This window comes from Grampus griseus (assembly GCF_964374135.1).
Source record: "Grampus griseus genome assembly, chromosome: 14".
Lineage (NCBI taxonomy): Eukaryota > Metazoa > Chordata > Mammalia > Artiodactyla > Delphinidae > Grampus > Grampus griseus.
Genome location: NC_139008.1, coordinates 88,344,874 through 88,370,615, shown reverse-complemented (window position 1 = coordinate 88,370,615; position 25,742 = coordinate 88,344,874). Strand labels below are relative to the sequence as shown.

General features: G+C 58.5%; 1 protein-coding gene across 1 annotated transcript in view; it reads left to right on the top strand.

Annotated features, from left to right (window-relative positions):
* Nucleotides 1-10,495: 10,495 nt before the first annotated feature.
* The window catches only part of ZBTB46 (zinc finger and BTB domain containing 46), a 34,039-nt gene continuing 18,792 nt past the window's right edge, over nucleotides 10,496-25,742 (top strand). The window contains exons 1-2 of the mRNA XM_082671670.1: nucleotides 10,496-11,453; nucleotides 25,037-25,321. Coding sequence (XP_082527796.1) covers nucleotides 10,517-11,453; nucleotides 25,037-25,321 — 1,222 coding nt within the window. The 5' untranslated portion in view covers nucleotides 10,496-10,516. The remainder of the gene's footprint in view (nucleotides 11,454-25,036; nucleotides 25,322-25,742) is intronic.

Genomic DNA, 25,742 nt, shown 5'->3' with positions numbered 1-25,742 from the left:
GGCCACTGTCTCCTGAGCCTGCGCCTTCCTCCAGGCTCCCAGGAAATACCGGAGAAAGTGCTGGTTGTACCCAGGGCGCCAGCGAGGGGTTCCTTTTGCTCCTGGGAAGTCGGGGCTGCGGGCAGGAGGGAGCCGCCTGTGTCCCCGGGGGCCACCCCAGGGCAGCCTGAGGTTCTGGATGAGACAGTGCGTCCCTGCGGGGCTCTGGGCCCGGAGGGGTGGCCCGTCCGCTGTCCTTTCAGGCAAGTGTGTGAAAGTCCAGCATGGACCGCCCGTCGTGTGACCCCAGCCCACACGCGTTCGGGGCCCGTAGGAGTAGGAAGGTCAGCGTGGGTTCTCTCTCATCAATGCCAATTCTGCCTCCTGGTCGTCGGTCTGGTGTCATCCGGCCCCACGCGAGCGGGTGGTGGACAGGCATGTCACCTCTGAGTCTGAATAAGGGACTGGCGTGGAGGGATGGGGGTTAGAGCACATGTGCCGGGTCCGTGCTGCTCGGATGCCCACTTATTTCTCATGAATTCTCAGCACCCCTGGCAGGCACGTTGTTGGGGCGTGTTCGTTCTCAGTGTGCTGGGGTTATTTCCTTGGGGGAGGTTCCAAAAGTAGAATCGGGGCTGAAGATGCAGCACATCTGGGAGTCGGGGCACGAGTTCCAGAGGGACACCTTGCGTCACGGCACAGCCCCTGTGTGGGCTTTGTCCTGACACAGGGGTGCCCCCCCCAGCAAGCGCTGCACGGTTCTGTGCCAGGGACGGCGAAGCCCCCGGGTCGGGTGGGGGACCCCTACCCGTGGGCTGCAGCCACTTGTCACCAGGGCAGGCTTGGGAAGCCCCTGCGTCCCTGAGGCCCTCCCCAGGTCAGTGGCAACTCCCAGGTCCAACCTCGTGAATCGGGGTTTCACGTCTTAAAGCACCTTGGAGCTGTCCCAGCTGCACTTGACAGAGAGGGGCTTCCCTGGGGGGAGGTTATCCCTCCCACGCCAGAGGGGGGACAGGGTGCCCTCAACCTCCGGGCCCTCCCTGGAGCCCAAGCCCGGCCCCAGCCAGGGGGAGGAGGAACTGGCCCCCAGCGGCTCCTCCTCCCAGGGATTCTCCCCGAAGGAGCCCCCACCCCGGGGCCCGCAGCACCTGCTGAGCTGGCGCCCAGCTGAATCCTAGTGGGTCCAGGTAATCCCCATGCTGGGGCCCGTTTCCCGCCAGGTCTGTCCCACCTTGGCCTCCTGCGTCCACCACACGCCCCTGCCTCAGGTCCTGTGGCCTGGCCTGGGCCCCCAGCTGCTGCTGCATCAGCCCACCCCACCCCCATCAGGGGCCAGCGTGACCACTTCACTGCTGAGGCCTGGTCAGGTTCGGGACTGCTGGGTCATTGACGTCCCTGCTGTTGGAGGGCCGCGTGGTGCAGGTCCTCGTGGCGGACACACACTCTTCATTCACCCAGCAGCCGTCCACCCAGCCTTCATTTACTCAGCATCTAATGAGTGTTTACCATCTGAAAGGCCTGTGCGGAAGTGATAGTTGGGGACTTGGAAACATCCGATTAGTGGCTGAAATTCCGTTGGATGCCAGAGCAAACATCTGTGCTGGTCCAGGCCTGTGTGGTGCTCTCACCGCCGCTAGCCGGAAAGTGATGGACCACGTTTCTGCCCGCCCCGGGTCCAGGCCTAGCGACCCATCAGTACTGGGTTTCCCAGGCAGAACCTTGGGTTGTTGGGTGGCTTCTCTCGTTTTCCAGCGATGCAACTTTTAAGAAAAAAGAGACCTATAGGGCTTCCCTGGTGGCACAGTGGTTAAGATTCCACCTGCCGATGCAGGGGACGTGGGTTTGAGCCCTGGTCCAGGAAGATCCCACATGCCACGGACTAAGCCCGTGCGCCACAACTACTGAGCCTGCGCTCTAGAGCCGGCGTGCCACAACTACTGAAGCCCGTGCACCTAGAGCCCGTGCTCTGGAACAAGAGAAGCCACCACAATGAGAAGCCTGTGCACCGCAACGAAGAGTAGCCTCCGCTCGCCGCAACTAGAGAAAACCCAGGCACAGCAAGAAGACCAATGCAGCCTAAAATAAATTTATAAACAAACAAAAGAGAAAGACCTATGAAAGATTCCAGCAGTTACTTGATGTCAACAAATGTTGCAAAATGTTAAAAAAAAAAAAGTGGTGTTTCTGGTTAAGGGTTAGGTGGGAGTTCTCTGAAATTATTCTTATAACTTTTCCTTAGGTTGGAAAGTGTTTCAAAGTAAAATGTTGAAAAAGACAACAAAAGATTCCATCCTATAGCTTGAGAACAGGCATTGCTTTGAGGTTATTTCCTATTTAGATTCTGCGTTTTCCTTGGCGGCAGGGCGCACAAGTGTTAGTTAACATTTCGAGTCACAATGTATCTCAGATTTAAAACCCTTGGAAAGCATTCTTCTGCCTTGTTAAGCCGATCAGCTTTTTTAAGAAAAATTTACAAAAATTTTAAGTGGACGCGTGGCTTTTTCTAGGGCTTTTGTAACCAAGTGCCACAAAGTGATGGCAAACTCGACAGAAATGTTCCCTCTTAGCAAGGGCTCCAGGGCTGCGCCCCCTCTGGGGGCTCTGGGGGACGGTCCTTCCTGCCTCTTCAGCTCTTGGGGCCCAGGCGCCCCTGGGCTTGTGGCCACGTCCTTCCCATCTCTGTCCCTCTGTGCGTGTCTGTGTCCAGATGTCCCCCTTTGGTGACACATCAGACCCACTTGGGTTATGACCTCATCTTAACTTGGTTAAATCTGCCAAGATCCAATGCGACAATGAGATGGGGCAGGGCCAGGGAAAGACCCCGCAACCAGCCAGGTCGCGGGCTTTCTCTAGTTGTGGCGAGCGGGGGCTACTCTTTGTGGGGGAGCACGGTGTCTAGGCAGGCGGGCTTCAGTAGTTGTGACTCACGGGCTCTAGAGCGCAGGCTTCAGTGGTTGTGGCTCACGGGCTCTAGAGCGCAGGCTTCAGTAGTTGTGGCTCACGGGCTCTAGAGCGCAGGCTTCAGTGGTTGTGGCTCACGGGCTCTAGAGCGCAGGCTTCAGTGGTTGTGGCTCACGGGCTCTAGGCAGGCGGGCTTCAGTAGTTGTGGCGCACGGGCTTAGTTGCTCTGCGACATGTGGGATCCTCCCGGACCAGGGCTCGAACCTGTGTCCCCTTCACTGGCAGGAGGATTCTTAACCACTGCACCACCAGGGAAGCCCGGTACTGTCGTTTTGTTGACCCCCCCCCGCCCCCCCCGCCCCCCCCGCCAAGGGTGTGCACCAGGACAGCGTCGAGATGTGGTCCCTGTGTGGAGAGGCTGTCAGATTCGGCGGGAAGATGTGAAGCTGTTGGGAGACAAGAGGCACCTTGCGAGCCATAGTGGGAGGAGCCCCTGGAGGCTCCCTGGAGGAGGAGGCAGTGTCACCAGCTGGGCGCTTGCATCCCTTTTGTATTCCACAGCAGGGTTTGCCTTTGTCGCTCCACCTGTAAAACGAGCACTAAGGGAGCTGACAGTTTAGCTGCCCGTTATGATGAAGCGTGGTTTAGAGACGAAACGTCCAAAATGGGGGTTGAGTGTAGCAGGAGGTGCCTGGGAGCACAGGTAAAGTGCTGACCTCTTCCTCTTTCTCTCCCCAGTCCCGCAAAACAAATTCCCCCGACCAGCTTCCCACCAGCAGAAGTGACAGAGCTCTCGGGCCGACGCGCCCGGCCGGGGCCTCGGCTCTGACTTAGGCCTTTATGGGAGGTCCCCCCTGTTCCTGCTTGGTCTCTTCTGTTCTCTCCCTGCCCCTACACTTGTTCCCAGGGCCCTGGGCACCCTCCCCTGTGCCAGAACCCGAATCAGGATGTCTGGGACCCCCCCCCGGGGGGGCTGCTCTCCCCTGAGAGTCCAGGTCTCCCCTCAGTGTGTTGGGCCCTGGGCTCTTGGTCTTGGTGGCTGGTGCCACCCTGAGGCCCACACTGGCACTGCCCTGGCTGGTTGCGGGGTCTTTCCCTGGCCCTGCCCCATCTCACTGTTGCGTGCTCTCTCCCGCCAGACGCCCAAGGTGTTGTGCCGTCTCTGGGCTGCCTGTGTTTCGGCCGCCGCTCGCTGCACTCTGCCCACCCTGAAACACAGGGGCTCTTGTGTGCCGAGGTGCTGGGGCCGACTTCCGCGGTTCTTCCGTCGGTCAGGGCCGCGTCCTCTGGGGCTGGGCTGGAACAGCCAGGGCGGTGGCTCGGTGGCCTGGCACCTCCAGGGTCAGGGCTCGGCTGGGTCACTGGGGTCGCTGTGTTGTCTCCACGCCAGCGCAGACCTGGAGTGCGAAGGTGGACTCTGTCCAGCCCCCTTGAGGCTCGCTTAGCCCCAGGCCAGGGTCACCGTGGAAGGGCCCCCCACCCCGAGGCCCTGAACCCGGGAATGGCAGCTCACGGGGCCTTGTGTGGAGGCCAGCGCCACCCGCAATGTGCTGCTCCCTCCTGGGGCCCTCCCCCCTCCCTCCCACCCCCAGCGCCTACTCCCTTGTCCTGACTGGCCTGTGCCCCCTTCTGGGAAGTCTCCCCGACCCTGGCACCTGCCCAAGTGCGGGCGCCCTCGCGGCACCTGTGTGCTGCTCTGGAATCGTGGCTGGGGGAGCCTCGTCCTCAGCCTGGGCGCCAGCACCCAGCGCAGCTCCAAGGCTCCTGGGCACCGCAGGGGCCAAAGTGGAAACGGCCTGGGGAAACGCCGGGACGTGGGTGAGACCCTGGGACTCTGTGGGTCCTTCCTCGCTGAGAGCGAGAGCTGGGCAGGCGGGGGGTGGGGGAAGCCACCCCAACGGTCTTGGAGGGGGGGGGTCCCCGTGGTCACAGGATGTGTCCGGCCCTACGCGGTCAGGGTGTGCGCAGGTAGGAAAGGCGGGGTGGGGGGCCGCTCCAGCCTGGATGGAGGCGGCAGCAAGGGAGAGGGCGGGGCTCATCCTGGCGGCACAGTTTTGCCTTCTGAGATCACGCTGGTCTCCAGCACCCAAGGGCGTCAGACTGTGGTCACCGGAGAAACTTTGGGCGAAGCCACCCCCATCAGGCAGTCAAGGATGACTTCTGTTAACGCACGTGGAGTATTTCTTCCCAGGCAGGAGCTTGGTTTGAAATCTTAAAAGGCAGCCGTGAACGCTGACAATACAATGTATGTAAACTGGGGGTTGTAACGTGATTTCCCATCGTTGGTGTCTTGACCTTGGGTTTTTCAGAAGGTCGTAGCCGTGGGGGTGAGGGAGGTGGTGTCCGTGGAGTGACGATGCTGAGTTGCTGGGTTCTGCCCCGGGACACCCGGGGTGAGGCAGAGCGGGCTGTCCTTGTCGAGAAGCGTCAGAGTGCTTTCCATCCACGCCGAATCACGCCGTCGGCGTCAGTGGCGTTCCATGGTAGACATGCTATGTCCCGGGGCTCCTGACGGAACCCGGGGCTGAATGTCTTAAACGACAGATTTATCCCATCTCTGAGCCGCGCCCCCTCTGTCCCAGGCATCCCTCCAGCTCCTGCTGGTTCCTCGGCTGTGGGCTCATCACTGTTAGCACACAGCCGCCTCCCTGTGAGGTGTCTGTGTCCCCGTGTCCCTTTCCTGTAAGGACACGTGTCACATCGGATCAAGGCTCACCCTAAAGACCTTGTCTTAACCAGTTACATCTGCAAGGGCCCTGCTTCCAAATACGGTCACATGCCGAGTTCTGGGGATTAAGGCTCCAGGGAGTGAGTTTGGGGGATGCGGTGCGACCCCCAGCAAAAGGCAATAGATACCCACACGTTTGTAGCTGAACAAGAATGTTTCCATGAAAATAGATTCGAATCGACCTTGTAACGATTTGCTTACAACAAACTACTCATCAGAGAGCGTAGTTGGGTGGGTTTGCACACGCCTGGTGTCTCCATCCCTCGCTGTCCCCAGGCCAGGCAGCCCCTGACCTTCCTCCTGTCCCCTTCCTTTCCCGGTAGGTCGCCTTGCAGGTTCCGGTTTCATGGCAGGGACTCCCGCACTGTCTCCTGTGTCCAGCTGCTCTCACGCCGCGTAGTTATCGAGAGAGTCACCCGTGTCTTTGTGGAAGGGCCGTTTAGGTGGGCTCGGCCGGTTGGCCCTGCGGGAAGCAGCTTGGCTTCTGCAGACCAGCGTCGGGGCGGCTTGGTTCTAGCGCTAAAGTGTCTTGCTTCTGCTTTAAAACAGCATTTGCCTGTTAGGTGACGTCTGAAGGAACGTTTCAAGGAAGTGTAAATTGAGGGCAATGAAAGTGCAGAAGTGAGAAGGGAGGCGAAGCTGGGTCGGGAAGGAGGTTCTGGGGGTGTTGGAGGCACTCACCTGACAGCGTTGGCTTTTTCTGGACTGAGACTTGGTGACTGGCCTGGGGGAGGGGCCGGCCCACCAGGGGCCCAGGTCCCTGTACAGACCTGGGGCTTGTTTGGGTGCAGCAGGACACACGTCCAAATTGCATCCACTGTTTTACATTCTTATTAAAACCAGTTGCCTTCCAGGTGGAGCTCCTTAGGGACCAGAGGAAAAAAATACCCCGTCCAGCTCCCGGAATTACTACTTTGATCACACAGTGCAGCAAATGAAACATACTCACAGCAGAGTCTCCACGTTTCATGGTTCTTGTGCGTTCTGAGGCTTGGCGATCTATTAGGCTTTTGCCCACGAAGCATCAGTGGTCTCATGGACGCGCTGGATGAGTAAGACACATAGCGCTTGCTGATAATTTGTGAAGATGGCTTTTGGTTGAGACCCTGTACCTTCAGATGATGTAGGGAAAAGGTTCGGGAGGTGCTCTGGGATTGAGGTGCCGGGGCTCTGAACCCTGCAAGTGACAGACAGGGGAGCACCCCTGACACCCACATCGGGTACCTGCCTCTCAGAGAGGCTGGCAGAGCAGGTCTGTGCTCACATCTGAGTGCGGCTTGTTTGGGGGAGACCTCAAAGCCGCCTCGCCCCTGGGTCACCGTGCTGAGCAGCCGAGACCTGTGTCTCTCGGGTCAACAGTGAGGCTCGGGGGCCCGGGATGGCGGCTCCCCGACGGCCGGACTCTGGGAACCTCCAAGCCTCAGTTTCCCTGCCTGGCAGCTTGGAGACCACCTCTGCCCTTCCCGGAGGCTGCGGGATTGGAAATGGGTCCCGCAGCAGGCAGGCTGCCCACTGGACAGGACAGACCCGCGGCTGCCCCCTCCGTCACTCGCTGTGGGGTCTCTGGCATGGTCCCTGTGCCCCAGGTTGCCCGTGTGAGGGCGGCCAGCCCCGAGCCCCGTGCTGTGCAGGGCGACGCAGCGTTTGGAGTGTGGTCTGATCATGGATTCAAGTTGTTCTGGCACCAAAGTGGTCACGTTTCATAAGTGATACTGTCCGAAACTGAAGCGTCTTGAGATTAGCAAGCTATAAATAAAATAGACAGTAGAGACCCCACAGGAGAAACAAAAACACTGGAGAGAAGGTGTGGCTTCCAGGTGGCACGTGGGTCACTTTGGTGAAGTCTCAGGTGCCGGTGTGGCAACAAATGCCCCTTGGTCTCAGCCAGCCTTAGCTGTTCCTGTCAGTGTGGCATCGGAGTCCCTGAGGACCGCAGGCTTCTCTCTGAGGGTCCCTTCGTCACAGGGCTGCCTGCGTGGACCTTTGGGTGCATGAACGTGCCCTGTGACCTGTGCAGCAGCACCGGTAACTCAGAGATGACAGTCAGGTCATCAGTCCACAGGTGTGTGTCCTGTGAACAGGTGTGGGTCCATAGGTGTGTGTTCCCTGAACGGCTGTGTGACCCACGGCCAGGTGCATCTTCACCGGACAGTAGCAGATGCTCTGCTGCCCTTGCCCTCAAAGAAAAAGTGTGGTGAGCATGCTTTAGTCTGCAGCCTGCATCTTTCTTATCAGGCCATCATCTGACATGACCACCCAGATGCTTCCATTCTTAGGGTCACAGCTGCTGAAATGCAGCTGGGCAGCCGCTCTTCTGCTGCAGTCAGGTGGGTGGGACCCTCATGACCGCCTACTGATGTGGAGACATAACCAGCTTTGTAATGCAAACTCAGTTATTCCCTTAAAGTTTCCTGGATAAATGACGTGTATCCTTAATGTTTCCATAGCAGACCAATCTGTTTTTTTTTTTTTTGGCTGTACCGCACAGCACGTGGAATCTTAGTTCCTCAACCAGGAATCGAACCTGTGCGCCCTGCAGTGGAAGCGCGGAGTCCTAACCACTGAACTGCCAGGGAAGTCCCCCAGACTAATCTGTTTTTGATTATCATTCCTTTAGATGCCTTTTCTTTTTAGTGTACAGGTGACTTTTTTCCCTAATGAAAATTGTATTTTCTTACAACAGAATCTCTGTGAAGTACATAACTGATTTTAAGCTGCTCTGACTGAATATTAATTTATTTTAGAACTTTCCATATGAGTTGAAATTATTTGAGAAATGCAAAAGCCAGCTGAGGTAGTTGTTACTTCTCTAAAATGGCCCCGGCATTCTGCCCCTTTTCAGGGTTCTTCCTAATTCTTAGGCTCTGTTTCACTGGCGAGAAAAGAGCCTTATTATTCATATAGGAAGTCAGGGGATGAAACAAGCCTCTCCCTAACTTGAATATAGGGTCCTTAGGGCTCTCAGTACCTCCCCCCATGTCCGGCCGGAGCTCCGCGTGGACTCGGGGCATGAAGCCGATGCTTTGAGTTTAAATGGTCGATTTCCTGGTTTGACGTGTGTTTCGGATCCTCCCTCAGCGTCTGACTAACCTGAGTCTGTAACGCCAGGTGTGCGGTGTGAAGCCACACCTGGACGGCCTGTCTGTCCCCCCCCTCCCCGCCTCCCACGCCCTGGGGGAGGGGCAGACCGGCTGCCAACCACCCTCGGGGGTGGTCCACGCACACAGGGCCGAGCACCGCAGCCAGTTCTGGGCTTGCCTGCTCTCCTCAGGGCTCGTCCGCGGGGTCAGGTCCCGCTGCTGTCACACGATCGAAGCAGAGTGTTTACTTCTGGTCTTCGAGTCGGGGGGCTGGTTGGAGTGGGGGGTCTCTATTCTCGCCTGGCAGGGACGGAGCTGGGTGGGCTGTCGAGGGAGACAAGGGAGTGACAGGCTTGGACCCTCCCCAGCCTTGTTCTCCCAGCCTGGGGACTGTGGGTGTTTCCAGGTGACCTCAGATGGTGATGCGAAACGTAAAGTCTAAAGGAAGGTGTTGCACAAATGAGGTGGCCCCTGCCCTCCGCCCCTGCCCCCCCCCCGCCCGGGGAAAGGTGGACGGATGTCCGCACATTTGACCAGCTGGAAAATGGTGTGTTTATCAGGGACGACCTGTCTTCTGCAGGGCATCTTATGCTGTGAGCCTGGCCCCAGATTTCGTACAGTGAAGTCCTAGCCCCCAGAGCCTCAGAACCTGAGCTAGTTTGGATGTGATTTGTACTGAGGTAGTAGGATGGGCCTAATCCGATACGACCGTGTCCTTGTAGGAGGGGACACTGGGACAGACACGCACACAGGGAGGCGGCAGAGGCAGAGGTGGGTGACGCTTCCACGGGCCAAGGACGCTGAGCCAGTCACCACAGAAGCTGACGGAGGCCAGGATGCAGCCCCCGGTGGGGCCTTTGGAGGGAGTCCTGCCCGCACCTTGGCCTCGGTCGGGCTCTGGCCTCCAGTCGGGTGGCACTGAAGTTCTATTGTTTTGTCTGCCCAGTCCGGTGGCCCCGGGAAACTTCAGGAGCAGCAAAGAACTGGGGAACGAGTCTGGGGAGAGCAGCGCGTGGGGCCCAACTTGAGAAATGATTCGGGTGCTTGGGACCGCGAAGGGGGTTCTCATCACCTTGGGTCCCTCCCCCAAAGATACCTTCCTGGGGGCTGAGCTGGTCACAGGGCCTTCTCCCGCTGGAGCTGGCTTGGGCTGGAGTTTGGGAGTTTGTGGATGTCCAACTTCAGTCCTTACTGTTCTAGGGGTTTTGTTTGTGTAGGATGTTGTTGCTTTGTTTTTTGTTGGTTTTTTTTTTGCGGTACACGGGCCTCTCTCACTGTTGTGGCCTCTCCCGTTGCGGAGCACAGGCTCCGGACGCGCAGGCTCAGTGGCCATGGCTCACGGGCCCAGCCGCTCCGCGGCATGTGGGATCCTCCCGGACCGGGGCACGAACCCGCGTCCCCTGCATCGGCAGGCGGACTCCCAACCACTGCGCCACCAGGGAAGCCCTGTCGCTTTGTTTTTAAAGGATGCTTCTTCAAGGGTGAGGGATGAAGGTGCCCCTGGGTTACTTGGCCTAGATGTTCTGATTTTCTGTTTGGGTGAGACAGTCGCTTCGACTGTGGATGGGTGTTCTCCTCCTTTCTGGAATATTTGTTTGCTCGGAGGGTTGGCTGCAGCCTGTAGGATTCTGTTCAGAGCGCCACGTGCCCGACGACAGGTGAGCCTCAAACTGGACGCTGGTTCAGGTGCCCACCGTCGAGTGCCCTGTGCCCGGTGGCCGCCCTCCGTGCACCCTCCTAACTCCCTCGGTGTGTGTGTCGACTGTGCGGGTAACCCTTCCGTTCTTGCCCCACAGAGTCCGTAGAAGAGACCACCCCAGGATCCCAGATGAACAGCCGGCGGGAAGATATGGAAATCGCGTCCCACTACCGGCATCTGCTCCACGAGCTCGACGAGCAGCGGCAGCACGGCGTGCTATGCGACGTGTGCGTGGTGGTCGAGGGCAAGGTCTTCAAGGCCCACAAGAACGTCCTGCTCGGCAGCAGCCGTTACTTTAAGACGCTCTACTGCCAGGTGCAGAAGGCGTCCGGCCAGGCCACGGTCACGCACCTGGACATCGTCACGGCCCAGGGCTTCAAGGCCATCATCGACTTCATGTACTCCGCCCACCTGGCCCTCACCAGCAGGAACGTCATCGAGGTGATGTCCGCGGCCAGCTTCCTGCAGATGACGGACATCGTGCAGGCCTGCCACGACTTCATCAAGGCCGCGCTGGACATCAGCATCAAGCCGGACGCCTCGGACGAGCTCTCGGAGTTCGAGGTGGGCGCCCCACCCAGCAGCGGCGCGGACGCCCTCATCTCCGCCGTCATGGCCGGGAGGAGCATCTCCCCGTGGCTGGCCCGCCGCACGAGCCCCGCCAACTCTTCTGGGGACTCGGCCATCGCCAGCTGCCACGAGGGCGGGAGCAGCTGCGGGAAGGAGGACCAGGAGCCCAAGGCCGACGGCCCCGCGGACCTGTCCTCCCAGCCGCTGTGGCCTGGCGACGTGGGCTACGGGCCCCTGCACATCAAGGAGGAGCGGCTCTCGCCGGCTCACTACGGGGGCAGCGAGCCGCCGTCCGCCGGGGATGGGGCCGCTCAGAACTCCTTCTCAGAGCAGGCGGCAGGGGACGGCTGGCAGCCCACGGGCCGGAGGAAGAACCGCAAGAACAAAGACACGGTCCGGCACATCACGCAGCAGGTGGAGGACGACAGCCGGGCCGGCTCCCCGCTGCCATCTTTCCTCCCGACGTCCGGGTGGCCCTTCAGCAGCCGAGACTCAAGTAAGCCTTTGGTTTGTTACAGGCCGGGCTCAGGCGCCCTGGGGTCATGGGCAGCCCAAAGGCACTGTTTGTCGGTGGCCCCGGGGCCGCTCGTTTTGTCCATGCAGTGGCAACTTTCCAGGCTCACACTGGTGGCTTCCCGCGGGTCACCCCCTTTCGTAGTAAATCGGTGTGAGCGCGGGGAAGGTGGCCAACGCATCCCAGCGGGTGCGTCAGGGCCGCCGACACACCGAGGCTGCCGGGCTGGGGAGTTTCTGGAGCTGGAAAGGGGGTGACCCCCGGAAGGAGCCCCAGCGTGGGGTGTGGTGGAGCCTCTCGTAGGCACTGGGTGGCGTAACTTAATTTCTAAAGATTTAAACGTGACGGTGTTAAAAAGATGAAGAGGTGCACGAAGTGATGTGACTCGGGTGGAAGGGAAGGCCCGGCCAGGTGTGCGGGCTCTGGCCGTGGCCACGAGCTCCCCTCCCGATGAGGGTATTTCCTCGTTGCCAACAACTGCGGGTTCTGTGGTTCGCCCACAGGGCAGCCGGTGGGCGTTACCGCACAGGTGGGGAGCCCCTTCTGGGCCCCGAGTCCGTCAGCCGTGAGGGCTCTTAGCCTAGCTTTGTTGACGCTGGCCCTCACCCTCTGGAGGATGGTTTTATCTGTCTCCCAGGCTAGTAAACAAGTGAAATGTTTACGAGATGCCATGTGCTAATTACGGCTGCACCGAGCTTTCCCCAGTGGCAGCTGGGACCACGCGGGCTGCGTTTGGAGTGGCGAGGGGCTTAGCAGGATGGAGGCTTCTCAGCAAGTGACCGCGTTGGGGAGGCCCCCCAGGAAGGAGGTTAGAACCCAGTGGGGGCTCAGAGGTGGACAGAGGTGGAGAGAAGGCAGTGAACCGTGGGCACAAGCGCTGAAAGGTGTCACCAGTGCTAGGCCTGTGCTGGGGCTGGGAGGGCGCCCCGGGGCTCTTGATACACTAGCTTGATTACTGTGGTAAGACGTACGTATCATGAACTTCACCCCTTTAGCCATCTTTAGGTGTATTGGCATTAAATACATCGCCACTGTCCATCTCCAGAACTTTCTCATCACCCCCAGGAGACACTGTAGCCTTTCTTATTGCTTCTCATTCTCATTGCCCCTGTGCGTCCCCAGCCCCAAGCGCTGGGCCAGCCTCCTGCAGGTTCAGTCCAAGCGGGTTCCACCAGCGTCACCCCCTCGGCAGGATGATTCTGTGTGAGGTGGCGTCCTTCGCGCTGTAGGACATCGGCAGTGCCCTGGCCTCTGCCCACTGCATGCCAGGAGCCGCCCACCCCTGCTCATGACGTTGCCAGTGTCCCTGATGGGAAGCCCCCCGCAGAACCGTTGAGTGTAACTGAACTAACTCAGAAGAAGGTTAAGTTTCTGAGATGATAGAAAGCCCACCTGCCTCTCTGCCAGCGGTCGGCACAGTGGTTGTCTGTGTCTGCTCTCTCCGTGACGACTAAACGTCCCTTTAGCTCTGACTAAAGCCTGGAGAGCAGCGTCCACAGGGACTGACTTCAGGAACCTTCTGGGTGGGTCAGGGCCGCAGAGCCTTCCCGTCCTGTCCTGCACCTGCTGCATCACGAGTCGTCCGGCGGGCCGCGGGGCTGGAGGCCCTAGATCGGAGAGCCCACCAGCATGTTAAGAACGAGGATGCTCCCTAAGCCTGTGGGTTTGATGTTTTAAATGCAGTTGTCGAGCAGAAGGTGTTTTTAGAATCCAACAAGTGATTTCTCCTGGTGTACTCTTGCTAATGTCTGAAATCCCTTGGGTTACCAAGGCAACTGCGAGATTTCCCCTGAGTTGCTAAGACAAGGACCCGAGGTGTGGGCTTGCGTGGGATGGCTCTGCCCGTCACGGTGGCCATTTACTCCTCTGCCCTGGCCCTGGGCTGGGGTTTGGAAGCATAAATTGTGATCCCCAGTGGAGGAGAGTTTGCCTTCATTAAAGATCTATTACATCTTAGAGGAGAGTATTGTTTCCTTCTCATCCCGTTTATAGGAGAAAAGGCCCTTTTCCAAAGGAACGTGTCAGGCGGTTCCTGCCGATCATTTAGGGCGCTTGACGAAGATGCTCTGATGCCAGCCCTGCAGCGGACCACCGCCCTGTCCCCCGTGTGTCCCCACCTCGGCGTCAGGGGCTCTGGGGCCTGTTCGCATTTAAAAGTGATTCTTCCAAGCAGGCAGCCAAGTGCTTTCTAACCCAGTAGCTTCCAAGAAAACATCCATTGAAATGTACCTCCGGGTTACAGCTGTGGGGAACGGCGTTTAAACGTGCAGGTGCGATGGACACAGGCCGGGCCCGTGGTAGCTGCCGGCTCCGGCCTCGGCCCCTATGATCCCAAGACCGAGAGCCTCCAATGCGGTGGCTTGTACTTTTTCAGAAGCTGGTGTCAGGAGAGCCCAGGTGCCCCATCCCGACATCCCACACGTGTTCCGAAAAGGATCTGCAGAAATAAAGTTCTGAGCTAGAATAAAGCGTGTGGGTCTTGTGAAGGAACTGTTCATCCCTGAACCTCGGTAAGGGTGGACCCTGGCGTCCTGGGATTTTGAAGAGTACATGGGGACCACAGAGCGTGTTCAGGGTGTGCAGGCGGCCTCTGGAGACTCTGGTGGGTGCTCTAAGCTCGCAGGTGCCGTCCTGCTGGGGCCAGGGCCCAGCCCTCCCCTGCCCAGGTCGGAGGGTCTCTTCCATCGCAGCTCCATGCTGGGGCTGAAGCCAGGCCGGCAGCTCCTCCCTTGGCTGTACCCCCAGATGTTTTCCTTTCAGAAAGGAGCGGAATTGCCTGGAATTCCTCTGGTCGACCTTGGGGCCGTGGTCAGGGGGCAGCTGCCGCCCTGACACCTCAGCAGTGGTCTTCATGGGGCGGCATGTCGGGAGGGGAGCCTACCTGCTGCTGAGGAGGGAGGTGGGGGAGGGGCCCTCGTGCTGGCCCCGGAGGGCGGGATCGCTGGGGGCGGGGCCTGGGCGAGGGCGGGGCTCGGCCCTGACCGAGACCCTTGGCCTGTGCCCCCCTGGCCGCCCAGCCCTGGCCTGAGGCCACACTTCCGAGTTACCACCTGGGCTGGAGATCCTCGTCACTGTGGCTTTGCTGAGTGGCCAGCGGAGCTTCTTTTCTGATGAAATGGAAGTTCCTGGACTTTCTAGAAAATTCAGTTCCTGAAGACAGAGCCCCTGAGGTCTCTCATCTAGATGTGGGAGCCGAGGCTGGTCACCCGGGGCCACCCCCCGACCCCGCCCTGAGAGGGAGCTGGAGGGTCTGGGTCTGGGTGCGTCAGGACAAGGCGGGGCCCCTGGGAGGCGACAGGTGGGACCCGCAAGGCTCCGCTCGCGACAGAGGGGTGGGGGTTGGCTGGGGCCCTGGTGCTGGCAGAGCCGGCTGGCAGCTTTTCGATGGCTCATTTGCTCCGGGGTGCGTTTCTGCTCTTCCTGGTCTCGCGGGCGCCCCCTGCTGACCTGACACAGAGGCCACCTGCCTGTGCTGCTTCCAGGCGGGTTCCCAGATGTGCCGCCACCTCGCTGGGTCCTGTGTTGATTTGAATTTGAGGGGTTTTGTCCTCTTCAACCAGGTGTGTGTTTTCTTCTGCTCTTTGGACACTGTGACAGTGACGCCCCCAGGGTGCCGACCGGGGTGGGGACCGAAGCCCCACAGGCACCCACCTCCCAGGGACGAGGAGGCTCTGGCTGTGTTGAAGTGCCCGGGGAGATGCTCGTACATTTTGTATTTGCCGTATATACGTGTATTTATGTACACACGCTTAAAAGCACAGCTTGGGAGCTTACATTGAAATGGAGATTTTAAAAGGAGCTGTGAGTGTAATTTTTAACTGTTCATTTGAAAACTTTTATGCTGCTGCTTTTATCAGACTTTTAAAAGATGGAAGCAAACATACACATTTGCCTCCTTCTAAGTCAAATCCCAGATGTTCAGCCGGCGAGGGGGGCATGACCCACCCCCCCGACACCCCGACACCCGTCCTGGGGACCGCCTCCCCAGCCAGTGTGTCCTGACTTGGCCCCTGTGTGCTGGTTTCTCCCAGTCGGTCTGCTGTGGGCGGAGCCCACGGGGGTGCCCGCCCCTTCCCCAGCCGTAGGCTCTGTCCTGACCTCGATGGGCCTGGCCGCCAGGACCCTCGGCGCCTGCCTTCTGGTGCTGGTGGCATGTGTGTCTTTGGTGTAGACCTAGAGGTGTTTCTAGGGGCGTGTCTGTTTCCTGCTGCTATGACGAATCGCCGCAGACTTAGTGGCTTGAAGCAGCCCAGCTATTATCTCTCGCCCAGATGTCGCCGATTCGCAGGGCCGGATCCTTCTGGGGGCTCAGGGGAGAATCCCAGTCTTTTCCAGCTTCCAGAGGCGCCACGTTCCTTGGCCCGTGGCCCTGTGTCACTCGGACCTCAGCTCTGGTGCCGCATCCCTTTCGCTGGCTCTGGCCCTCATGCCTCCCTCTTCCTCTGAGACGGACCCTTGTGTGGACAGGGACCCCTGGACTGGCAGGGTGATCTCCCATCACACTTGCAAAGTCCCTTTTGCCACGTGAGGTGACATGTTCACAGAGATTAGGACCCAGACACATGGGGACCATCATGGGAACACAGATAACAACGAGGTGTTTTGGTGAAAACTGCCATTCCCTTTCCTATTGTTTTAAGTACGATATACATTCAATAAACTGCACAGGGCTTCCCTGGTGGCGCAGTGGTTAATATCTGCCTGCCAATGCAGGGGACACGGGTTCGAGCCCTGGTCCGGGAAGATCCCACATGCCGCAGAGCAACTAAGCCCGTGCGCCACAACTACTGAGCCTGCGCTCTAGAGCCTGCGTGCCACAACTACTGAGCCCACGTGCCACAACTACTGAAGCCTGAGCGCCTAGAGCCCGTGCTCCGCAACAAGAGAAGCCACCGCAATGAGCAGCCCACGCACCGCGACGAAGAGGGGCCCCCGCTCGCCGCGACTAGAGAAAAGCCTGCGCACAGCAACACAGACCCAATGCAGCCTAAAATAAAATAAATAAATTTACAAAAACAATAAAATAAACTGCACAGATTTCAAGTGTATGGTTTGAATAATTTATTGTCTCTCTCCCTGCCATTTTATTGGGGGAAATATTCATACTTACAGAAAAGATGAAAAAACGAAAGTGAGCCTGCCTGCGCTGAGGTTCTCCACCTGCTCACGTCTTGCTGCGTTTACATGTTTATGCATCTGATCATCCCACACCCACCTCGTTCTCTGAATTTCAGAGGGCCGACACCAGCACCTCGTCCCAGCCCTCCGGCCAGCCTCTCACCAGAGCCCGCATTCTCCACACCGTACACGTGCCTTTGGATGACGGATGTCCCCTCAAGACATCCCCTCAGCCTCTGGACACCCCCCACCCCACCCCGCCTCCTGCCAGCCTGGGGGTCGCGAGGGAGGGCCTCACACAGGGTGTGCTGTGCGGCCCGCCTGTGTCCATCTTGAGATGGTGCAGATTTGCAGTCACTTGTGAGAAGTGATGCAGTGAGAGCCCGTGCACCTGTTGGGTAGCTTCCCCCAACGCTGACGTGTCAGCATCACGGCCAGGACACCAGCCTGGCCCCGCACAGTCACCACCAGGGGACCCCGGGCCGCTTCCCTCCACAGCCTCGGGAACTTCTCATCTGTCCCTGGCTGCGATTTCCAACATGCTCTCAGGGTTCGCTCAGGCCGCCACGTGCGTCCACCAGTCATCCTTTCACTGCCAAGGTTCCTCCGTTCTCTGCTGTAACACCCCTGCTGATGGACGTTTGGGTTGTCTGGGTGATTTCCGGCAGTCAGGATCAAGCTGCCGTGAACGTCCCAGGACGAGTATCTGTGTGATTTCTCTGCATTGCTCCCAGGACTGGGCTGCTGGGCCGTCGGGTAGCGTGCGTGCAAGAAACCAGGGGTGTGTGGGATGTACACTCATGTCAGCGTCCCGCACACCGTGGATTGGTTTGTTTTTAAATCGTAGCGGTTCTGGAGGGCGTGGGGGCATCTCCTTACGGTTTTCTTTCTCTTTTTTTTAACATCTTTATTGGAGTATAATTGCTTTACAATGGTGTGCTAGTTGCTGCTGTACAACAAAGTGAATCAGACATATGCATACGAATATCCCCATTCCCCTCCCTCTCGCGTCTCCCTCCCACCCTCCCTATCCCACCCCTCTAGGTGGACACAAAGCGCCGAGCTGATCTCCCTGTGCTATGCGGCTGCTTCCCACTAGCTATCGATTTTACATTTGGTAGTGTATATATGTCCATGCCACTCTCTCACTTCATCCCAGCTTACCCTTCCCTGTCGGGTTCGCCAGCCTCCCCGTCTTCCTCTGAGCGGTCTCTGCTCAGGGCTGTGCATGGTGGCGGGTTTGAGAGCTGGGCTGTCCAGCACCCTGTGCTGGCCGGGGTCCCGCTCTGACGACGAGCATTGTTTCCTAGTTGCCATTGACCCCTCTTCCTGGGGAAGCGTCTTCTGCTGAGTAGAGCGTCCTCCGAGTGTCCTGGCGGCAAGTCCTTCGTCAGGTGTGCGCTCTGAAAGCACTGTCTCTCAGCCTTTGGTTCGTTTCTTCCTGTAACGGTGTCTTTTGAAGAGTGTGCACATTTTAAATTTTCATGAAGGCCAGTATGTGAACGTTTTTCTTTTGTGGTTCATGCTCTTTGGGTCTAATCCAAGGGACCTCTGCCTAAGGTCACAGAGATGTCTCCCGTGGTTCCCCTGGAGGATTGGGTGTGACTACAGGCCTGAGATGCGCGTTGCTCTTTGCGTGTGGCAGGCGAGGGGCCCACCGTCACGGTCACCTTCTGCGTGTGGTGTCCAGCTGTTCTGATGCCACCTGCCCATGGAACTACCTTACTAACTGTATATATTTTTTTAATTAAAGAGAATTTCTTCTATGAGGTGAAAACATTTTGGTAGTTAAAGAAAATGAGGTAACTTGATTTTAACTTGGATACAGAAGCACTTAAGAAATAATACACCTTAGACACATAAAGTAAGAAGGTAGATTTTGGACAAAGTGCATAATTACAGTTTTTTGAACTTTCTTTTGCATTGTTTGTGAGATCTAGCGGAAGTTAGGACTAAGGTCTGGTTTGAGCTGTAACTCAGGAGGGTGGAGTCCCCCGGGGAGACAGCCTCGGCCCCGCAGTTTCCACTCTTCCAGAAGGTTCCGCCGCGTTGCTGTTTGCACATCTGTGTTCGCGGGGTGCCTGTTCCCTGGATGAGAGGCCGCAGGCTGGGCTGGGACATCTGCAGGAAGCCTCTCAAAGGCAGCTTGGAAGCATATTTGAGAATCGTGAAGAGTGGAGATTTGGGGAAATCTTAGAAGCCGAGTGTCTGCTTTTGACCAGGCCCTCGTGGTGAGGCGGCCCCCGTCCCATCACCCCCGGCCCTGGGCTTGTTCCCTCCTATGCTCCATCATCTGTTTATTCCCCACTTTGCAGCTCACACAGCGTCTTCTAGTTTAATTGTTGAGACATTCTGCTTATTTTAATTATCATCTCTTTTCTGCTTTTCAGCTGAAGGTTGTGAGTGAAATTTTCAGAATGTGATCATGTATCACTTATGGGAAGAAGGACCCCCCCGCCCCAAACCCCTTTCTGCTCTAGAATCAATCTTTACATTTAGCACTTGGCCCTTTACAGTTAGACGTTGGTATTCTTCATCCTGGTTGCCTTGTTTATTAAAAAGAGATCAGCCTGGGGAAGAAGCCCTGAGCGCCTTTTCCCCTGCCCTGGGCGGTCGGTGGGGGGACATTTCCTGCCATCACACGCGTGTGTGAAATGGCTACACACACTCTGTCCCTTGTCTTGGTGGCCGGTCTCCCCGTCCAGCTGCCGTGGTCTCTTCTGTACGAGGAAGCCCCCTGTGGCATCACCAGGTGACCCGGAAGGGGTCCACCGCCCCACAGCTAACAGTCGAGCCCGTCGCACCTCATCTGGCCCCTGGTTTGTCAGTTGTTTTTTTTTTATAGTTGAATTGCTGGCTCAAAGGGTCTGCACATTTTAAAAAAAATTTTTATTATTTTTGGCTGTGTTGGGTCTTTGTTGCTGTGCGTGGGCTTTTCTCTAGTTGCGGCGAGCAGGGGCTACTCCTCGTTGTGGTGCGCAGGCTTCTCATTGCGGTGGCGTCTCTTGTTGCGGAGCACGGGCTCTAGGTGTGAGGCTTCAGCAGTTGTGGCACGTGGACTCAGTAGTTGTGGCTCGCGGGCTCTAGAGCGCAGGCTCAGTAGTTGTGGCGCACGGGCTTCGTTGCTCCGCGGCATGTGGGATCTTCTCGGACCAGGGCTCGAACCCGTGTCCCCTGCATTGGCAGGCGGATTCTTAACCACTGCACCACCAGGGAAGTCCCTGTCAGTTTTTTAACCTCACTATTTAAGGTTTTTTCTGAGCCACCGAGTCTGAGTTCATCACTGTTCAGAGGTAAAATGTTCGATGAGACGTTTTCAAGGTTGTCACTTAGTGGATGAGCTCTAGCAGCTGAAGGAAGGAGCCCCTGGGTCCTCGCTCAGGAGATGTCCCTGCCTGGAGGGGACTTGGGGACAGTCCTGTCACACACGGTGGCTGATGGCTCAGGCTGGAGGCCGGTCCTGAAGCTCGGTCCGAGCCTGGCTTCCCCGCTCTCCCGGCTCCAGCTGAGATCCACCTGAAAGCGGCACAAGGTGAAGTCTGGGTTTAACCCGTGGATGTCAGGTTGCTGAAGGAAGGCCGCGGCTGCGAACGCGCAGGACAGCTGTACTGGCGCCACCCCTGCCCCCACGGAGTGTTTGCAAGGGTTTTAGTTTTTTGATAACAATGATCTAGTAAGAGCCTATTTTGTGACTTTATGTAACATCAAATTCTTTATCTATGAAAGGATTTGTTGCAATGTTAACTGTTGCGTTCAACTCCCTGTTCTGTTTGTAGAATTTCATTTTTGACCTCATCGTCTTAATCCCTCCTTTTGAAGTCAGGCTGTGGTCTGCAAGGGCCTGGGAAGGACCTGCTCTCTCTCCTGGCGCCTGGCCGGTGCCCCCAGGCGCCACCCCTGCCCCCTGCCCCTCGCCAGGCTCCCAGCCTGTCTGCCCGGCAGGAGGCTCAGGACCTGGGAGGGCCCAGGGTCGGCCTCACACCCTCTCCCTTCTGGGCCCTTTCCTCTGCTTTCTCATTTGAACAAGAAATTCTGGGGAAACTGGGTCTCCCTGCACCTCCAAAGTGGATGCCAGAGTGAGTGCAGGAGCCCACCCGGGCCAGCGTGGGGCGCCCTAGGCCGTGCTTGTGCGTGTGCCCGGCCCATCAAGATGACGTCGGAGAGTCAAGTCCCCTTAGCCCTTCTGGTCTCCTTCACAACTCTCATCTTCAGAATGACCAGTTCCTTCCAAGCTCCGTTGGACTGGTATCGTCCCTATACTGGGAGACGTCCCAAGTGCTGTTTCCAGAATTGGGGGCTTGAATTTCGACCTGGGTGCTCGGCCGACAGACGGCAAGGCTCGGGAGATGGAGGGTGCACTCGGGCGCAGAGAGCGTGTCCGCGTGTCCTACCACGAGCTGCTGGGGCTGTGCAGCTGGCTCTCCACTGGACCCACGAGGGCTCCAGGTTAGGACACGGAGTGACCGCAGGCAGCCTGACACCTCACAGGCGTGTCTGGTCTCGATTCCCTGGACGGTGGTACCTTTCCTGAGTCATAAATATTCATGTGGGAATTTTTCAGTGGACGGCTTTCATTCCCTTCACTGTCACCCTACATCTCGTGGACCCTCACTGCTCACCCACGAGCATCTTCAGAGCGTCGACCCATGAAGTGTGTCTGTGGCTCGTGCTTGCCGGTCCCCCCCGCCCCTTGTTTCACGGCAGTTAGCAGCCGGTTCACCGTTTCACGGCAGTTCTCAGTAACAGACCCCAGACATCCTTCTTCGAAACCCAACTTTTAGCTTTTCACATGTGGTTGGAATCTTTCAGCTAATCTTGATTTCTTTAACACGCTTTTGAACTTAAACTGTTAATATAATTTCATTAAAATTTTGGTTTTGAAATCTGGTGTTTTTTAGTTTTCAGTCTGTTATGGGCTGAATGTTTGTGTCCCCTAAATTCATGTGTTGAATCCCTAGCCCTGGTGTGGCTGTATTTGGAGATGGGGCCGGTGAGAAAGTCATCAGGATAAACGGAGGCCCTCGGCATCTGCGTCGCATCAGAGCCTGCCCTCCGTCCGCCCACCCACCGAGGTGAGGCCAGCGGGCAGGTGGCCGTCTGCAAGCCAGGAACAGGGCCCTGCTGGACCCAGATCCTGGCCTTTCCAGCCCCGGAACTGAGAACCGCTTAAGTCCTACAGGAGCCCGTGCAGACAGAGGCAAAGCCTTCATCTCAGTTTGATTTAATCCCTACACTTAGTGGCTAGAAACGCAAAGTCAGTGCTGATATAGCATTTAGGGACTGGCAGGAAAATATGAAAAGGCTTATAGTTCGAAAAGAAGAAAGTGTCCTTCCGGAGCTTCGGCCAGCAGTAGCCTGACGCTACACCTCAACGGTGTCCTGAGTGTCTCGTATCCTTGGGGAGACGTTAGACCCATCCAGGTGGTGGCACCCAGGGTGTGCTGCCCTGTGGGACGTGACGCCCCTGGTCGGGGCCCTTGTGATGTCTCAGCCTGTTCCCCGGGGCCCTAGTGCCCCCAGGGCGCTCGACACCTGAGGGGCTCTGCTGAGGTGGGCCCACCCCACACCCCAAAACCCAGTTCCCATGCACCTTGCGTGGACAAATGTCCCTTTCCAGTTCGGGAGTGTCTGTAAACATCGGTCAGTGGCCATGTGTCCCCAGGGTGCCTGGGGCCCTGGCTCCTGGCACCGCCTACCCTGGCTCTTCAGTTCTGGTCCTGACTCCGGTCCAAGGACCACAGTCAGAAATCCAGTCTGTTGCAGTTATCGAACTGTTGTGTGAAAGCTGTCTGAGGCATTTTGGGTGAGTCTGGTGGGTTGGCTGATGGTGGTTCTTGCCTCCGTGCCCTCTGGTTCTGCAGCTTCGAGTAATTTCCTCCAACACGAAGGCGCACCGTGAAGCAGGCTGGGTCTGAGTTTTCTCGCGCACCCATCCGGGCGGCTAAGGAGTGGCCTCGTCACGGAAGTTGCTCTGCCCTCTGGGGGCCGTCATGGGGCAGGCTGGCCGAGCCCCTTCAGGACAGAGGGGACCCTCTGTCCTCCCGCGTCTCCTGGGGAGGACCCCCGGGCTCTCGCCCTCGTCGTGTTCGGTTCAGCTTTCTGGAGCCTCCTGTGTCTTTGCCTCGGCGCTCAGCACCGCCCTGGCGTGCAGGTCTCTGCGGGGAGCTCGTGCGCCCCCAGGCCCCCGCCGTCCTTGCCTTGCACACCTGGCTCCGCGGACCGCTCCGCGGACCGGGTCCTGCGCTTTGTGAGCGGGCGGTCCACCCACCACCCTCCGCTCACCTCCAAGCATGTGTCTGTGGGAAGAGCCATAGAACCACCACGTGGGGCCCCCTGTGGTGCCGCCTGGCACCTGCTGGCCCCACTTCCCGGGTGCACGAGGCTGTGTCCGGTCCTGACGCTCAGGCTGGTTCGGGGTGTCTCTGATTTCCGCAGCCTTGGGCCCTGATTCCCTGGGTTCTGAGGAGGGACCTGTCGTTTCCGGGACCGGCTCACGGGCCCGTCCCACATTTGAGGCTGCCCAGCTTCCCCCCGCCACCAGTGACCCGCTGCCCCCTCCCAAGACAGCCTGGGGGTGGGAGGAGAAGGGGGGCCCGTCCCTTTCCCCCCGCCTGCCTTCCCCTCCTCGCGGGAGTGGTCTTGCTTCCCCATTTCTGTTGGTTTCTCGAGTCACCACTTGTCTCCAGGGGGCCCTGGCCAGGCAGCAGCTCTCCCTGGGATCCGTCTGGCGCCGGCCCGTTCTGGGGGCACCTCCGTGGCCCAGATGGTACAGGAGGCTCCCGGTCCTGCCTGTGCGGCCCTGAGCTAGAGGTTGTCACAGATCCTGTTAGTAGCAGCTTTCTTGAGACGCAATTCCCACTGCTGACGACTCACCCATTTAGAGTGTGGTTTGCTGGGTCCTCGTCTCTTCACAGGGCTGTGCAGCCGTCACCACAGTCGACTTTAGAACATTTTCATCGCCCCAGAAGGAAACCTGCACCCGTAACAGTCACCCCAAGACCTGCCCCCTCCATCTCCCCCGGCCCTTGGCAGCTCCCAGTCTCCTTCTGTCCCCGTGGATTTGCCTTTTCTAGGTATTTCACATGAGTGCACTCGGACAGTGTCTGTCCCTTTCACCGGGCATAACGTGTCCGAGGTCCACCCGCATCGTAGGCTGCACCGGTGCGTCGTTCCTTTGTACGGCGGAATCATATTCCTCTGTGTTTATCCTTCATCGGCAGGTGGGCGTTTGGGCTGCTCCACTTCTTTTTTTAAAAATTTTTTTTTAACCAAACCCAGTTTTCATTTATTTATTTATTTTACTTTTAATTTTTTTATTTTTTGTGGTACGCGGGCCTCTCACTGCTGTGGCCTCTCCCGTTGCGGAGCACAGGCTCCGGACGCGCAGGCTCAGCGGCCATGGCTCACAGGCCCAGCCGCTCCGCGGCATGTGGGATCTTCCCGGACCGGGGCACGAACCCGCGTCCCCTGCATCGGCAGGCGGACTCTCAACCACTGCGCCACCAGGGACGCCCTGCTCCACTTCTGACCGTCAAAGGTGCTGTTGCTCTGAGCGTGGACGCGGGTCTTACCCCTCTTGGACGTCCTCCCACCAGTGGAAATGCCGGGCCACGTGGCAACTTGGTGTCCACCTTCTGAGGACCCGCTAAGCTCTTGCACCGCGGCCACATCATTTTACGTCTTTACCAGCAGCCTGGAGGGCTCCAGGGTCCCACGTCCCGTTGGCACTTGTGGGTGGCAGCCGTCGCAGAGGGCGTGGGAATGGCGTCCTGGCGCTGAGTCGCTTTTCCCTGGTGACGAACGGCGCCGAGCACTGCTCACTGGCCGTTTGTGTGTCCTCTTCGGGCAAATATCTGTTCATGTCCTTTGCCCGTTTTTAAGCTGGGGTGTTTGTCTTTCTTTGGAGCAGTAAACTTCTCTGTAGTGTCTAGACGGGCTCTCGTGTCAGGTGTACAGTTTGCAGATGTTCTCTCCCACGCATCCTCTCACTGTGTTGATGGTGTCCTTCGAGGCCTTCAGGGGTTTAGTGTTTGACGAAGTCCAGTTTAGTATCTGTTTTAGTGCTTGTGCTTTTGGTGTCGCAGCTGAGAACCCGTGGCCCAGCCTGAGGCCGCGGAGGTTTTCTAAGGTTGTGTAGTTTGGGCTTTTTGATCCATTTTGAGTTGCCCCTTCTCTGAGGGATGAAAATACCCAGATGTTCAGCCCCGGCGCAGACCCGCTGTCCTGGGTGGGCGCCCATCCCCGGGTTCTGGGTTGAGCCCCACGCGAGGTCTTGGCTGTGATGTCACCACCGTCCTGGGACTTCGTGTCAGGCCGGGATCGGGCTTGAGGCCAGGCCGCTGGGGTTCAGGACGCTCGTGGCTCCGGCTTCTCCTAAACTTGCCTGCTTGCTGTTCGGAGGGTCCTGAGTCGCGGGCGAGGTCTCTGACGTGTGTTTCCCTCCCCAGACGCGGACTTGACCGTCGCTGAAGCCAGCAGCTCCGACAGCCGCGGGGAGAGGCCCGAGCTCTACGCGCATGTGGACGAGGGGCTCCTGGGAGGAGAAGGCAGCTACCTGGGAGCCCCGCTCACCCCGGAGAAGGACGACGCGCTGCACCAGGCCACCGCGGTGGCCAACCTGCGGGCGGCGCTCATGAGTAAGAACAGCTTGCTGGCCCTCAAGGCCGACGTGCTGGCGGACGACAGCTCCCTGCTGCTGGAGTACCTGCCCAAGGGCACCCACTCCCTGTCCCGTAAGTGCCGCGCGGGCGCGCAGTGTGGGCGGGAGTGACGCGCCTCAGCCCGCGACGGATGTGCTGAGGGTGCGTGCGTGTGGGTCGTGGCGGTCGAGGGGCCTTCGGAGAGGAGGCAGCGCTGTCGGGGCACCGGGAGGGAAGCGGCCGAGTGCCTGTGCGGACGTTCGTACTTGAAATCGAGGCATCTAACCCTAAACCCTGAGCGGGCTGACAAGTGCTGGGCCGTGCGGCCCGGGACAGGGACCCCTGCTGGGGAGGCCTTGGGACGTGCCGGGCTCGGGCTCCCGCTGCTGGCCTCGCCCCCTGCCGGTGCCGACTCGTCCTGCCTGGGGAGCGTGGCCAGGCTGCAGATCCTCGCTTCCTACCAGGCAGTGCCGCGGGCACGTGAGATTTAACGAGGATTTGGGCGTTGTGTTTA